At 41.2% G+C, this 16581-nt stretch overlaps 3 protein-coding genes across 3 annotated transcripts; 1 reads left to right on the top strand and 2 right to left on the bottom strand.

Moving 5' to 3' along the window:
- Nucleotides 1–1321: 1321 nt before the first annotated feature.
- Nucleotides 1322–3001, bottom strand: LOC129841371 (E3 ubiquitin-protein ligase TRIM21-like). The gene is made up of 2 exons (XM_055909617.1): nt 2927–3001; nt 1322–2867 (listed from the first exon to the last, which is right to left on the bottom strand). The coding sequence occupies exons 1-2, from the start codon at nt 2999–3001 to the stop codon at nt 1617–1619; spliced, it is 1326 nt and encodes a 441-aa protein (XP_055765592.1). The 3' UTR covers nt 1322–1616.
- A 2362-nt stretch (nt 3002–5363) lies between these two features.
- Nucleotides 5364–8051, top strand: LOC129841370 (choline transporter-like protein 1). Its single transcript, XM_055909616.1, has 6 exons — nt 5364–5426; nt 5604–5730; nt 5914–6155; nt 7133–7213; nt 7636–7652; nt 7865–8051. Exons 1-6 carry the CDS (start codon nt 5364–5366, stop codon nt 8049–8051), a joined length of 717 nt encoding a protein of 238 aa, XP_055765591.1.
- A 248-nt stretch (nt 8052–8299) lies between these two features.
- On the bottom strand, nt 8300–11147 carry LOC129841378 (E3 ubiquitin-protein ligase TRIM39-like). The gene is made up of 2 exons (XM_055909626.1): nt 10984–11147; nt 8300–10581 (listed from the first exon to the last, which is right to left on the bottom strand). The coding sequence occupies exon 2, from the start codon at nt 10577–10579 to the stop codon at nt 8948–8950; it is 1632 nt and encodes a 543-aa protein (XP_055765601.1). The 5' UTR covers nt 10580–10581; nt 10984–11147; the 3' UTR covers nt 8300–8947.
- Nucleotides 11148–16581: the final 5434 nt, after the last annotated feature.

The following is a 16581-nucleotide window of genomic DNA, read 5'->3' as shown; positions in this document are numbered from 1 at the left end:
CTCATATTTAGCTTACGGTAATTGGACTAAATTGTTTTTGGTATCATTTAGTTGTCACTGTATTAGACTAAGCATAGGTGATGTTGAAATGTTGAAGTTGAAATGGAGCTGGAATAGTGGAGGCAGCTCCTGTTTTCTTTGCGTCTTGCGGTAACTCTCCGTGGTTCTAAATCAGTAGTGGTCCCAAAATGTCAGAAACGTTAACGTTAGGTCATGTAACTGTTTGTTCCATGTAATATGCTTTGGGGACTTCACCGGACAAAGGTTTCTCTCCGGTTTTGTGATGAAACTTTGTCCTTTTATTGTCTCGGCCTTAAGCCTATATATATATCACGCTGGCAAGGCATATGATTTATTACGTTATAGACCAAACAACATAATTATCACAATTGTTGTAATATGCCTTTTTTTCTGGCTTGGCTTCCCCGGTGATTTACCTACGCACAGCTACCTTGCACCACTCAACCAAAAAACAAAGGATACTGACTTCGAGCACTTCAATATCATGGTATGCATTTTCAACAACAAAATAAATAGACTATGTCACTCTCAACAATCATAAAATACATCCCTTGCAACCTTGTAGGCTTACCCATTATTGAAGGCTTGGCTTGATCATCTCTGAACGTTACGAAACTTTTAAGGTGTTTTGTAACAGATGTCTCTTTCTATTCATCAATTGGCCGCTGCACAGTTTGGATTGATTGATTCTATTTGTCAGTTTAAAAAATACATAAACAAAGATTTTTTTAAAGTGAGCGGGATTGAACAATAAAGTCAGGGACTTATTTCCATAAATACATGTACATATATAATGACATAGATACAGACATATTACAAAGATAGACAAAACATTTTCAACCTCCAGACAGGTATGAGGGGGGAGTTTAAGTACAATTCCTACAAGCTTGTTTGGCTGGTAGCTTATTCTTTAGAAGTTTGGGGCTGCTGGTATTAGGGCATCTCTTTATGTCAGATGGCTACCGCGTCTGTTATACAGATATACATGTACAGAAGGATGGTAATTCAAAGATTTTCAATCCAAATATTTTGTATAAAGATGAGCATTATATTGTTAGATTATAGGAGTAACTCTGGTTGGCATGAAAGTCTTCCTCACCTCAAATTCAAATTGTCGAAATCAGTTGGAAAGCCGGGGTGCACTGCCATCATATCAAAGGCCTGCAGTAGCTAAAGCTTAATAAGAGACAAACCATACCAAATTTCCCAAACGTTTCTAAACTTTATTAGGGTAATATCAAAAGTAAGTCATTGTTTATAGGGAGAATACGAGCAGAATGTGAATGTAAACCAGGAAAAAATTGCACTACCCCCACCACCCCCCCAAAAAGAAAACACACATCCATCCCCAAAACAATAAAAAAGGTTTGACAACCCTCCCCTATTTCGGACCACCCCTTCCACAGTAATATTCAATCTGTCCTAACAGAGTGAAGAAGTTTCCATTTTCATTTGATGATGAGATTTCAGAGGACATCCATGGAAAATATAATGTGTCATGTCGACTGACTGAATATAATAATTTCTAAATTGATACATTTAATGATTTATTAATGCAATTAATGAATTATCCATTCCCTTTCTGCATTGTTTAATCAGTGTGTGCGATTGACAGGAGAGATGATGAGAGGGGCTGAGTTTTGACCATCATCATTATCAGAGGGGCCGAAGAATGGAAAGAGTTTCTCTGTAAAGGTGCAGCCAGTGAAAGAGTAGATATGAGACTTGGCCTCCACATCATAAAAGGAGACAAGACCCTCCTCATAGTCCACAAACACCCCCACCTTCTGGGGCTTCTTTCTCAGGGAGAGGAGGACAGGGGTGGAGGAACAGTTATGGTACACATTCTCATCCCTTCGGGACACAGTCCATAGTCCATCCTCAGGTCTCAGTGTGATAATCCCCTTCCTGTCAGTGGACTCTCTGGCCACTCCTAAAGTCCATCTTGTCTTCCCCTTAACAATCACATCATAGTAAAATCTTCCTGAGGAGAAGCCATCCTTTCCAAGGACAAACGGATGACAATCAAACTTTTTTGGATTGTCTAGAAGATTCTGTGGTGTGTTTCCATGTCTTACTTGTTTCCTATCCTCAGACAGGATGAGCCAGGGGTTTGCTGTATCAGGGTCCAGAGTCACATCCACTGCATACTGCTGAATCCTCTTCAGTTTGACTCCAGGCAGCTTCTCCATCTCTTTATTCAGTGTCTCCTCCAGGTGAGACACAGCTCTCCACACAGTCCCCACACACAGATCACTGTGAACACTGATCTCAGACCAGTCCTTGGTGGGTGGACGTTTGTACGCTAGGGATATGAAGCTCTGGAGAAGTTGGAAGGGGTCCTCAGTGTGTGAGAGCTGCTTCAGATCATTGCTTCTCCTCTTTAGCTCAGTGATTTCCTGCTCCACCTCTTTAATGATCCCTTCAGCCTGCCTCTGTACTGCTTTCTGCTTCTCCTTAATTACCTGAACAAGCTCAACCTGGCTTTTCTTAATGGAGCACACCAGAGCAGTGAAGACCTGCATGCTCTTTGCTATCTCTCTCTCTGCATCTCTCTTGCTGAGATCTACTGAGAGTCTGATCTTTTTAACCTTCTTCAGTCGCCCATTGATAATCTGCTGCACTTCTGCCTCAGTTTTCCCAAGCTGAGCCTTCCTCGCTCTACACTCTTCCTCTATAGGGACAGTGTCATGAGTCTTGTGTTTTGCCTCAGTGCATAACTGACACACACATGTCTGGTCAGTCCTACAGAACATCTCCAAGAGTCTGTCATGTTTCTTACAGATCCTGTCTTCCAGGTTCTCCACAGGGTCGATCAGTTTGTGTCTCTTTAAGGGTGGGGCTTGCTATTCCAGTACATTGTGACACAGGCAATGCAGACGTTGTGTCCACATGAAGTGGTGACTGGCTCAGTGAACACATCCAGACAGATAGAGCACAGGAACTGCTCTTCAGACAGGAGAATGCTGGAGGAAGCCATATCTAGACAGAGAAGGTGGAACTATAAATTATTTCCTGGAATGAGTCAGCTCTCGATAGTTTCAGTGCCACTGTCAACATGGCGTTTAGAGACACAATTTTAACCATACAACATACAGTTTATAATAGTCATGGTACAAAATTAAGTTAAACATAGGTACTGTAGTCGATAAGGAAAACAAGAGAAAAGAAGAATTCACACAGTAGAATGTATCTTCACCTGCCCTTGTTAATCTCTACTCACCTGTATCTGTGTGTGTGAAAGAGTGTGGGCGTTTTCTCAGATTCTTCGGTACTATATAGTGTAGTATAAAAAAAAGAGCTGCCTTAGCATTTTTTTCAGAAGAGTTTGAGACCGTTTGCTTGTGTGCGCAACATACGGTACGTCTACACACTTCAGTTTCATTAAGTAAAGTGACGTTTACATGCTGCTCCCCACCCAGTGCTACTCTGTGCTCTGGAACAGAATTAACCCTTCACATGTCTGATCTCTCTTCATTCTTGATACATTCTTGGTACAAAAGTGTGAATCAGAAATGCTAAACAAGGAATTACTGCAGATGTAATGAAGTTTTTTTTAAAGACATCAACTACAATAGAATTCACAGGGGATAAATAAATAGGTACACCTCACACACATGGTTATGGGATTAGCAAAAAAGAAGACACCTGTACCAGGTCAGAAATAGAATTGAAATGTAATCAAGTTTGAGTTTGCATCCCAATATTACATCACAGAAGACTGAAATATAACAAAACTGTTTGACATAAAACACCGGATTTTCGGCAAAAAAAAAAAAGCAAAGTTTATTAATGATGAAGTTCTGAAAAAAATTAATAACATTCCACCCATGAGGCCATTAGGTAATTTGACTGCAGGAAGGGCTACATAAGCAGCAGGAAAAATCCCAGATTGTGCCTAATGCTAGGGGGCAGTATTCGGAAGTTTGGATGACTGAGGTGCCAAAAATGTATACTGCTTGTTACTCAGGCCCAGAAGCTAGGATATGCATATGCATGGTAGTATTGGATAGAAAACACTCAAAAGTTTTTAAACTGTGAAAATAATGTCTGTGAGTAAAACAGAACTGATCTGGCAGGCGAAACTCCGAGGACAATCCATCCAAGATTTTTTTTAGGTCATTGAATTTTTCAATGCTTTTCTAAGGGAAGCCTAATTAGCAGGACCCAGATTGCAGTTCCTATGGCTTCCACTAGATGTCAACAGTCTTTAGACATTTTTCGCGCGTGAATGAGTCCTCGTTGTTTTTCTCTGGTATTGAAAACAGTTTATTCTGTCTTAAATTTTATCGATTGTTTACATATTAGGGTACCTGAGGTTGGATTAGAAAGGTTGTTTGAAATGTTTGGACCAAGTTTACAGGTAACTTTTTAGATTCCTTTGTGGGCATGTTGGGCGAGTTGGAACAGGTATATTTCAGAATCAAACGCGCCAAATAAACCGTCATTTTTGGCATATAAAGAAGGACTTTATCGAACAAAATGACCATTCATTGTGTAACTGGGACCCTTGGGATTGCAAAAAGATGAAGATCTTCAAAGGTAAGTGATTTATTTTATTGCTATTTCTGACTTTCGTGATGCATCTGCTTGGTTGGAAAATGTTTGTGACGCTCTCCGGTGAGGGCGAGCACTTGGTTATTTATCTCCGGTATTGAATATACTATTTTCCATCTTAAATTTGATAATTTACCTGAGGATTGATTAGGAACGTTGTTTGACATGTTTGGACCAAGTTTATTGGTAACGTTTGGGATTCATTTTGTATGCGTTTTGAATGAGGGGAAACAGGTGAATTATTGAATGAAGCGCACCAAATAAACTAACTTTTTTGGGATATAAAGAAGGACTTTATCGAACAAAATAACCATTTGTTATGTAACTGGGACCCTTGTGATTGCAACCAGATGAAGATCTTCAAAGGTAAGGGATTTATTTTATCGCTATTTCTGTCTTTCGCGATGCATCTGCTTGGTTGGAAAATGTTTTTAATGCTTTTGTATGTGGGGCGCTGTCCTCAGACAATCGCATGGTGTCCTTTCGCCGTAAAGCCTTTTTGAAATATGACAAAGCGGCTGGATAAACAAGAAGTTAAGCTTTTAAATGATGTAAGACACTCGTATTTTCATGAATGTTTAATATTACGAATTTAGTATTTTTGAATTTCGCGCTCTGCAATTTTACCGGATGTTGTCGAGGTGGGTCGCTAGCGGCACGTCTAGCCCAAACATACACATTTTCACTTATGACAACTACCAGTTTATCAAGTCAAGCCAGACAATGGGTGGAGAACTAAAGCTCAATGTATTTTCTGTTTGTAGGAAAATGCCTGTTCTTGCTGTATGCTGAAAGCCTGCATCTGCTGCTTCTGCTACACAAAGAAATGTCTTACATACCTGAATCAAGTAAGTGTTCGATCAGAATCAGATTGATTGTCATCTGAGATGTTGATTATTCTTACTATTACAGGTAATATCATTGACAACAATCTATTTGATAAGGGAGACTCATTACAAGATGACAGCAATCACAAATTGCTATTGATGATACTTCTGTCTCTTGTTTGTCTGTTTTCACCACAGAACGCGTACACGGCGACAGGTTTCAACATCACCAGTTTCTGTACGTCGACATGTGACGCCTTCGTCCTCCTGGTAGAGAATGCCCTCAGCGTGGCCACCATCAACACCGCAACGCCAATTTTGGATTGTTGATTGTCAGTTCATTATTTGTGTTTATTTTTCTAGTATAATAATACTAATCATTGTCTCTCTTTTTCTCTACGTCCATCTTTCTCTTTCTTTCTCTTTTCTCTTTCCTCTTTTCTCCCTTTCCCACCCCCCTTTCTCTCCATCTTTCCCTTCGTCCATGTGTGTGTCTGTGTGTTGTAAGACCAGGTACTGATCGTCTCGTGCACGGCGTTCGCTGGCTTGTTGTCGCTCAACTACCAGCGGGACTACACGGTGTGGGTGCTGCCCCTGCTCATCGTCTGCCTGTTCTCCTGGCTGGTAGCCCACTGCTTCCTGTCTGTCTTTGAGATCGTGGTGGACGTGCTCTTCCTCTGCTTCGCCGTGGACACCAAGCACAACGACGGCAGCCCCGGCCGAGAGTTCTACATGGACAAGGCCCTCATGGTGAGGGGAAGGGAGGCAAGGCTGGGTGGGAGGTTATGGCTGCGTCCTGATTCTCCACCTGTCATGGATTTAAAAGGAATGGATTGGTGTAATAATTGGCTAGAGGGAGTTTCCACTGATGTTCAATTCATGTTGTGCTCACTTTGGAAGAAGGATGGAGAATCGGGACGTTGCCTTATAAATGCAGAGGTGGAAAAAGTACCCAAATCGTCATACTTGAGTAAAAGTAAAGATACCTTAATAGAAAATGACTAAAGTAAAAGTGAAAGTTACCCAGTAAAATACTACTAAAAGTATTTGGTTTTAAATATACTTAAGTATCAAAAGTAAATGGAATTGCTCAAATGTACTTAAGTATCAAAAGTAAAAGTATAAATCATTTAAAAAATCCTTACATTAAGCAAACCAGACGGCACAATTTTCTTTCTTTTTTTTATTGACGGATAGCCAGGGGCACACTCCAACACTCAGAATTAATTTACAAACAAAGCATTTGTGTTTAGTGAGTCCGCCAGATCAGAGGCAGTAGGGATGACCAGGGATGTTCTCTTGAATAGTGTGTGAATTAGACCATTCTCCTGTCAAAATGTAACGAGTACTTTTGGGTGTCAGGGAAAATGTATGGAGTAAAAAGTACCTTATTTTCTTTAAGAATGTAGTGAAGTAAAAGTAAAAGTTGGCAAAAATATAAATAGTAAAGTACAGATACTTTAAAAACTACTTAAGTAGTACATTAAAGTATTTTTGCTTAAGTACTTTACACCACTGTATATATGTCTCTGTTCCATTATCCACATTAGCATTCCAATATATCACACTGTACAGTCTTAGTGGTTTGTTATTGTGGATAATGGAACATAGCCTTTGTTTTTACAGAGTACCACTTTTACTCCATTTCTATATGGCGAATAGCGTTTGTGCACATTTTACACCAAACTTACCCTGTTATCTCATTCTCCCTCTCTCTCCCTCTTTAGGGGTTCGTAGAGAACAGTAAGAATATGGCGGGAAGGGATCGGCCCGAGGCAGATGAAGACGGTGGTGAGATGAAGCCCACGGTGAGTTAACAAAACTTTTCCAACAGAGAATACATTCATTTACCTCCATAATCTAGAGTCAGATTAAATAATTTTAACTAGGCAAGTGTGTTAAAAACAAATTCTTATTTACAATGGCGGCCTGGGAACTGTGGGTTAACTGCCTTGTTCAGGGGCAGAACAACAGATTTTTACCTTGTCAGCTCAGAGATTCGAGCGACCAACCTTTCGGTTACAGGCCCAACGCTCTAACCACTAGACTACCTGCCGCCCCGGATGTAGGTGAGGATATACCCAAAATGATGCTGATGAAGACAATAGTAAAGTTTAACACTCCATTTGTTTATTGTTGTAGACTCATGGAGGGACTTTTGCTTGACCAAACCAGAAGACGGAAACCAAAAGGCATTCCTAACGTTTCCATGATATTACGCCACTTCCAGGGACTACAATATTTTTGGTAACCTGTTTAAGTTATGAGCTCTCCTGATGCAACGGAAGAAATGGAATAGTCCCAAAAGTACAGACTACGCTCATCTGGCACTCCATACCTGTTCAATCGAACGCTCAAAGTATCTGAAAGAAAACAAATACATTGTGAACCCAGGTCTGTCCTGTATGAGTTTGTCTATTTCTAACTCTGATTTTCCTGTACCCTGTGGTGGACATCAGGAATAAATCCCACCTGCCACTGACCCTCATCCTGTCGTCTATGCTGCGTCTGGCCCACTACAACCTGGGCAACGTGGCCAAAGGCTCCTTCATCAGAACCCTGGTGGAGATCCCTGGTCTCATCCTCACCTACATCCACCACCAGCTCAAAGGAAAAGTATGTGTTTTATCAAAATCACTATCCTAAACCAACAACCTGCTGAAGACAGGTTATATTATATTCACTGTCTTGGATCCACAGCCAGCTCATTGGAAAAGTATGTCCTTTATCAAAGTGCAGAACTGTGTAACCAGCTCAAAGGCTGAGTATGTATTTTACCACATTCACTTATACAGTAGCAACAACAAGCTAGAAGGGGCAATCTGTAGTTTCAAAATCCATTTTTGGATGATATACACCTATTGATTCTTGAAACATATGACTTATAAATGCCTCATCAGCTTAGTTCAACTGTCACACTCCATTTGAACCCAAAATATAAGCTTGTTTCTCTCCAATATTTGTAAACATTTTAAATGTAAAAATAAACTGTATTGCCTCAAAACATGGTTAAAACTATAATTTTGATATAATGGATGGTCAGTCCTTGCATCCATAGATCTGTCTATTAATCTGAGAGTGGTTAATTATATCCAGGCACATCCCTCAGCTTTTTACCAAAGCACTTTGTTACTGTTTCAACTGTGGATATGCGCTTTAAAGTCTTTTGTCATATTCACCTACATCCAAAACAAGTTCAAAGGCTGAGTACGTCCTTGATCATCACATTCACTTAGAGAGAGAACAAGAGGTTGAGAGAAACAGAGAAAAGGAACGTCACTTTAAAGGATCGTTTTCAGCCTGTAACAATTATGGGTAAATTACATGAATAATCAAAGCAACATAACTTTAATTCCAGTTAATAGTCTTCATTAATCAGTAAATACAAACATTTATTATCCATGTTAAGATGTGCAGAACACTTTACATTCTCATTTGAGGATACCATTTCAGTGGACAGTGTGGATATTCAAATCATGTGACATGTCAGCATGTTTACAATTTGCAAATGTGCATTTTAGAGTTTCCTTTCCATCGTTGAATCAGCATGTGTGATTGACAGGAGAGATGATGAGAGGGGCTGAGTTTTGACCATCATCATTATCAGAGGGGCTGAAGTATGGAAAGAGTTTCTCTGTAAAGGTGCAGCCAGTGAAAGAGTAGATATGAGACCTGGCCTCCACATCATAAAAGGAGACCAGACCCTCCTCATAGTCCACAAACACCCCCACCTTCTGGGGCTTCTCTCTCAGGGAGAGGAGGATAGGGGGGGAGTTACTGGCTTTGTACACGTTTACATCCCTTCGGTACACAACACAGAGTCCATCTTCAGGTCTCAGTGTGATAATCCCCTTCCTGTCTGTGGACTCTCTGGCCACTCCTAAAGTCCATCTAGTCATCCCCTTAACAATCACCTCATAGTACAATCTTCCTGAGGAGAAGCCATTCTTTCCAAGGACAATTAAATACTTATTAAACCTTTTTGGATTGGGAGGAAGATTCTGTGCTGTGTCTCCACGTCTTAATTGTTTCCCATCTTCAGACAGGATGAGTTCAGGATGTGCTGTATCAGGGTCCAGAGTCACATCCACTGCATACTGCTGAATCCTCTTCAGTTTGACTTCAGGCAGCTTCTCCATCTCTTTATTCAGTGTCTCCTCCAGCTGAGACACAGCTTTCCTAACAGTCCCCACACACAGATCACTGTGAACATTGATCTCAGACCAGTCTTTGGTGTGTGGAGGGGTGCACACTAGTAATGGGTAGTTCTGGAGAAGTTGGAGGTGGTCCTCAGTGTGTGAGAGCTGCTTCAGATCAGTGCTTCTCCTCTTTAGCTCATTGATTTCCTGCTCCAGCTCTTTAATGAACCCTTCAGCCTGCCTCTCTACTGCTTTCTGCTTCTCCTCAATCACCTCAATCAGCTCAGCCTGGCTTTTCTCAATGGAGCGCACCAGAGCAGTGAAGACGTGAACGCTGTCTGCTATCTCCCTCTCTGCATCTATCTTGCTGAGATCTACTGAGAGTTTGATGTCTTTAACCTTCTTCAGTCGTTCCTGGATAATCTGCTGCACTTCTGCCTCAGTTTTCCCCAGCTGAGCCTTCCTCTCTCCACACTCTTCCTCTATAGGGACAGTGTCATGAGTCTTGTGTTTTGCCTCAGTGCAGAACTGACACACACATGTCTGGTCAGTCCTACAGAACATCTCCAGGAGTCTGTCATGTTTCTTACAGATCCTGTCTTCCAGGTTCTCCACAGGGTCGATCAGTTTGTGTCTCTTGAAGGCTGGAGCTATCTGATGAGGTTCCAGGTGAGTCTCACAGTAAGAGGCCAGACACACCAGGCAGGACTTCATGGCACTGAGCTTCGTCCCAGTGCAAACGTCACAGGGCACTTTTCCAGGTTTGGGAGGGGATTCATCTTTACTTCTGTCTCTCATCTTTTTAAAATTCTCTACAACCGCTCTTAATGTTGTGTTGACACGAAGCTCAGGTTGTCTGTAGAACGTCTCCTTACACAGTGGACATTGGCACAGGTCCTTGCTATCCCAGTACATTGTGACACAGGCAATGCAGAAGTTGTGTCCACATGAAGTGGTGACTGGCTCAGTGAACACATCCAGACAGATAGAGCACAGGAACTGCTCTTCAGACTGGAGAATGCTGGAGGAAGACATATCTAGAGAGAGAGAGAGCAAAGTCAAAAATGTAAACCAGTTAAAGTTCAACATTTTTATTTAGCAAATTGCAGCAAACCTTAAAATCAAAATAATAATAGACTCCAGCTCCAGATTATAATCAATAGTCATTAACACAATATATATGTTTTTTAACGGAGCATTTTCCATTTCCTGGAATGAGTCAGCTCTCGATAGTTTCAGTGACATTGTCAACACGGCACAGGTCCCTGGACATTATCCAATCTTGATTAAAGTTGATTAACCGTACTACATGCAGTATAAATTCGTCAATTTACTAAATATAGTTAAACATTGGTACTGTAGATGAAGAAAACAGGAGATTACGATAAAATAAATATACACAGTAATATTTATTCACCCATCCTTGTAAATCTACTCACCTGTTTCTGTTTAAAATTGTGTAAGCGTGTTCTCTGATTTTTCTCTAGTATATACTGTGGTTTAAAAAACCACAGTATAAAAACCACAGGAGACTGTGTAGCGGTTTAAGAGAGATTTCTGAAGTGTTTTAGAGAGTTTATTCATGTGTGCAACATACAGCATGTCTAGCAACTTTAGTTTCACTTTAGCAAAGTGAAGTTGACATGCTCCTCCCCACTCAGTGTTGCTCAGTAGCAGAGTTAACCCTTCACATGGCTGCTACATTGTTTTAGCTTCTCAATACAAACAAGTTTGACAGTTTGAACAGGAGTGTTAGAATTGTTTTACAGACCTAGGTAGAATAAGTGTGAATCAGAAATGTGAAACAAGGACCTATTGCAGGTGTATGGAAGGTTTTCAGGCATCAACAACAACAGAATTCTAATTCCACATTGGAATGAAAAAGTAGTGGCAGTCTTGTCAGATTTTACCATTAATTAAGAAGCAATAAATGTCCCAGATTGTGCCTTTAAACATACTCACTTTGACTTATACCAACTACCAGTTTATCAAGTCAAGCCAGACAATGGGTGAAAGGAGAAAATGTAGAATGTTTTTACTGCTTGTAGGAAAATGCCTGTGTTCGCTGTATGCTGAAAGCCTGCATCTGCTGCTTGTGGTGCCTGAAGAAGTCTAATGAAATGCAGGTCCTACAAGTACTGAGGTCGTCTTATGTTAAAGGCAACGCATGATCATAACTGACAATCCCTAAATTGTGGCAACATTGAGTCATTACTGCTTACTAAGTTTGTAATACTCTATCCATAGAAAACGGGATTCCCTATGACTGTATCTCTATTTCCTTCATGAGTTATTGTTATATAACATAATTGTTATACCTTTTTTTGCATATTAATAAAAGAAAACAAAAACAATCAATGTCTTCTTGGCTTTGTGAGAGCTGTGAGGCAAGAGAGTGTCACACCCTGGCCTTTGTTATATTGATTTTCTTTATTAGTTTAGTTAGGTCAGGGTGTGACATGGGGGATGTTTGTGCGTTTTGTCTAGTTTAGGGTGTGTGTTGTGTTCAGTGTAGGTGTTTAGGAAAGTCTATGGTTGCCTGATTTGGTTCTCAATCAGAGACAGCTGTTTATTGTTGTCTCTGATTGGGAGCCATATTTAAGGCAGCCATAGGCTTTAGGTGTTTGTGGGTAATTGTCTATGTTGAATGTTTGTAGCTTGTGTATGCACTAACGTTTGTAGCTTCACGGTCGTTTGTTGTTTTGTTTTGTAAAAGTGTTCGTTTCGTGTTTCGTCATCTCTAATAAAAGAAGATGTCCTCATATCCCGCTGCGCCTTGGTCCGCTTATTATGACATTCGTGACAGAGAGGATCAGTTCAATCTTGAACATGGGTTTGTGTCTATGTCACTAAGATATCCACTAAGAGGGAGAAACAATAAAACCATATACCCAAATATATATATTTTTTATACCCAACAATAAAACCATATATTGAATTAAATGCTTGTGATTGATGTGGTGAACTGGAAGTTGCCCTGTATCAGACCAGTGTTCAAAGTGTATTTTTTTCTTCTGTCAAATGCATTAGCTGCACTGATTGAGCTTCCCTGGTGCATTATAACCAATATAATCATCCCAAAAGTACAACCCCACCAATCTGGCACCATTGAAATATTTTTTAAATGTTTGTCTGGCACTCCATATACAAGCTCAACTAAACGCACAAAGTATCTGAAAGAAAACAAATGTTATTTGAATCCAGGTCTGTCCTGTATCAGTTCGACTATTTCCTAAATCAATTTACACTTTTTCTGGTTACTACATGATTCCATATGTGTTATTTAATAGTTTTGATGCCTTCACTATATATCTACAATGTATAAAAAAAATGTTTCGACTGAGTAGGCGTTCTAAAACTTTTGACCAGTAGTGTATGTGTGTATATATACGTATATAGATTCAGAAATTTTGTGAAATAGCACAGTTACAAATAGAAATCAAACTGGATGGACATCAGAAATAGAGGAAGGACAAAAAACAAACAAAATATAACTATTGTAAAATAGATTGTGTCTGTAAAATGTGTATAAGATGTATAAACTGAAGGTAGAAGCCTAAGTGTTATTGTTTATTAGTTTACTCCAATTGGGGGAAGGGTGGTAGGGTTTGCGGGCAATAATAAAAAAAAGTATGTATGTCTATGTAGGTATGTGTTTGTATATACAGTATATGTATATGTGTGTATATGTGTATGTATATGGATATATATATTTACCCCAAAAATATATAGGGGATTGGAAATGATGCACACATGTAGGTCATGTATGTTCTGCCTGTGGCTATGGAACTCTGACCTGTTCACCGGACGTGCTACCTGTCCCAGACCTGCTGTTTTCAACTCTCTAGAGACAGCAGGAGTGGTTGAGATACTATGAATGATCGGCTATGACAAGCCAACTGACATTTACTCCAGAGGTGCTGACCTGTTGCACCCTCGACAACCACTGTGATTATTACTTTTTGACCCTGCTGGTCATCTATGAACATTTGAACATCTTGGCCATGTTCTTTTATAATCTCCACCTGGCACAGCCAGAAGAGGACTGGCCACCCCTCATAGCCTGGTTCCTCTCTAGGTTTCTTCCTAGGTTCTGGCCTTTCTAGGGAGTTTTTCCTAGCCACCGTGCTTCTACACCTGCATTGCTTGCTGTTTGGGGTTTTAGGCTGAGTTTCTGTACAGCACTTTATGACATCAGTTGATGTCAGAAGGGCTTTATAAATACATTTGATTGGTGTATGTTTTGTTTTGTTTTTAACCTTACAATGGGGGTATAAGCAGTACAATGGTTGAGAGTGTTCCGTGTGTATTAGCAGTAGTGATTGAAAATCTTTTTCTACACTGGAGTAGAAGGGTTTTAGTTGATGGAAACAGATATGATGACTAGTGAGAGTAACAAAGACATTGATGAAGGTGGTAAAGTGTAAAGACTCTTGGTACTCACGATCTATCAGTTGAAGTCCAATTTAATGAGTGTTGACAGTATGTGAATGGTAATATGTCATCAGTGGCTATCAAATAGCCCTCTACTAATGCCATATTTTCAGTGGTGTAAAGTACTTAAGTAAGAATACTTTTTAAAAGTACTACTTCAGTAGTTTTCTGGGGTATCTGTACTTTACTATTCATATTTTTGACAACTTTCACTTTTACTTCACTACATTCCTGGAGAAAATAATGTACTTTTTACTCCATACATTTTCCCTGACACCCAAAAGTACTTGTTACATTTTGAATGCTTAGCAGGACAGGAAAATTGTCAATTTCCGCACTTATCAAGACGTAATCCCTACTGCCTCTGATCTGGCACACTCACTAAACACAAATTAATCTTTTGAAAATGATGTCTGAGTGTTGGAGTGTGCCCCTGGCTATACATACATTTTAAAAACAAGAAAATGGTGCCCTCTGCTTTGCGTAATGTAACGAATTTGAAATTATTTATACTTAGACATTTGGTACTTAAGTATATTTTAGCAATTACATGTACTTTTGATACTTCAGTATATTTAGAACCAAATACTTTTAGACTTTTACCTCAAGTAGTATTTTACTGGGTGACTTTCACTTTTACTTGAGTATGTTTCTATTAAGGTATCTATACTTTAACTCAAGTATGCCAACTGGGTACTTTTACCACCACTGCATATTTTAGTACACTGCTCAAAAAAAGAAAGGGAACACTTAAACAACACAATGTAACTCCAAGTCAATCACACTTCTGTGAAATCAAACTGTCCACTTAGGAAGCAACACTGATTGACAATAAATTTCACATGCTGTTGTGCAAATGGAATAGACAAAAGGTGGAAATTATAGGCAATTAGCAAGACACCCCCAATAAAGGAGTGATTCTGCAGGTGGTGACCACAGACCACTTCTCATTCCTATGCTTCCTGGCTGATGTTTTGGTCACTTTTGAATGCTGGCGGTGCTCTCACTATAGTGGTAGCATGAGACGGAGTCTACAACCCACACAAGTGGCTCAGGTAGTGCAGCTCATCCAGGATGACACATCAATGCGAGCTGTGGCAAGAAGGTTTGCTGTGTCTGTCAGCATAGTGTCCAGAGCATGGAGGCGCTACCAGGAGACAGGCCAGTACATCAGGAGACGTGGAGGAGGCCGTAGGAGGGCAACAACCCAGCAGCAGGACCGCTACCTCCGCCTTTGAGCAGGAGGAGCACTGCCAGAGCCCTGCAAAATGACCTCCAGCAGGCCACAAATAAGAGACGTTTTTGACAATTTCCAAATATTTTTACTCAATTCTATAGTTTGGGTAACACCAGTGATCTAAGTAAGAAGGTTTTTTTATTTTTATTTTATTTAACCTTTATTTAACTAGGCAAGTCAGTTAAGAACAAATTCTTATTTACAATGACGGCTTATGCCGGCCAAACCCGGACGACGGGTTTAAGACACTGCATCTCAGTGCAAGAGGCGTCAATGCAGTACCTTGTTTGAAGCCAGGCTGCATCACATCCAGCTGTGTTTGAGAGTCCCATAGGTTGGCGAACAATTGGCCCAGCATCTTCTGGGTTTGGCGGAGGTAGGCCGTCATTGTAAATAAGAATTTGTACTTACAGTATGTTTCCATATCCGCCATCTCCTCCTGTAACAGGGGATACACGTGACCCCTGGGAAGTGCTGCGTCTACCAGGAGATTTATCGCACAATCCCCCCATCGATGGGGTGGTAATTGAAACGCCCTCTTCTTACAGAAGGCGAGAGCCAAACTGGCATATTCATAGGGGATGCGCACGGTGGAGACCTGGTCTGGACTTTCCACCGTAATAGCACCGATGGAAACCCCTACACACCTCCCCGAGCACTTTCCTGACCACCCCTTTAGAGCCCTCTGTTAGCCCTGACCCTAGTGGTCAACTATCTAGGGCATACACAGGGAAGGGCATATCCACAGGAACACTGGGGATCCCTAAACTATAGGCAAATGCTCTGTCAATAAAATTCCCAGGTGCGCCTGCATCTACGAGCGCCTTATGCTGGGAATGCGGGGAAAACTCAGGAAGATTTCAAAAAATGTGAGCAACAGGGGGCTCTGGGTGAGCCTGGTGCCGACTCACCTGGGGTGACACGAGAGTGCCCTTCCTGCTGCCTCGAATCCCAGAGGAACCTCCCCAGCACCGATCAGCAGTGTGCCCTCTGCGGCCACAGCTGGTGCAGGGAATGGCCCCTCCTCCGGTCGCCCTAAGCGAAGCACCTCCCAGCTCCATGGGCGTCTAAGCGGTGGTGCTGGGGGATGGAACTGACAGGCCCCGATCCGGACGTCCGCGGGTAGCCAGCAGGTTATCCAGCCGGATGAACAGGTCCACCAGCTGGTCCAACGTGAGAGTGGTGTCCCTGCAGGCCAACTCCCGACGGACGTCCTCGCGCAGACTGCAATGGTAGTGATCGATCAGGGCCCTGTTGTTCCATCCCACGCTGGCGACCAGGGTCCGGGAGTCTAAGGCGAACTCCTGTGCGCTCCTCGTCCCCTGCCTCAGGTGGAACAGACGTTCACCCGCCGCTCTACCCTCAG

This window comes from Salvelinus fontinalis, chromosome 42 (genome assembly GCF_029448725.1).
Source record: "Salvelinus fontinalis isolate EN_2023a chromosome 42, ASM2944872v1, whole genome shotgun sequence".
NCBI lineage: Eukaryota > Metazoa > Chordata > Actinopteri > Salmoniformes > Salmonidae > Salvelinus > Salvelinus fontinalis.
This window is presented reverse-complemented; position numbering and strand designations above follow the sequence as displayed.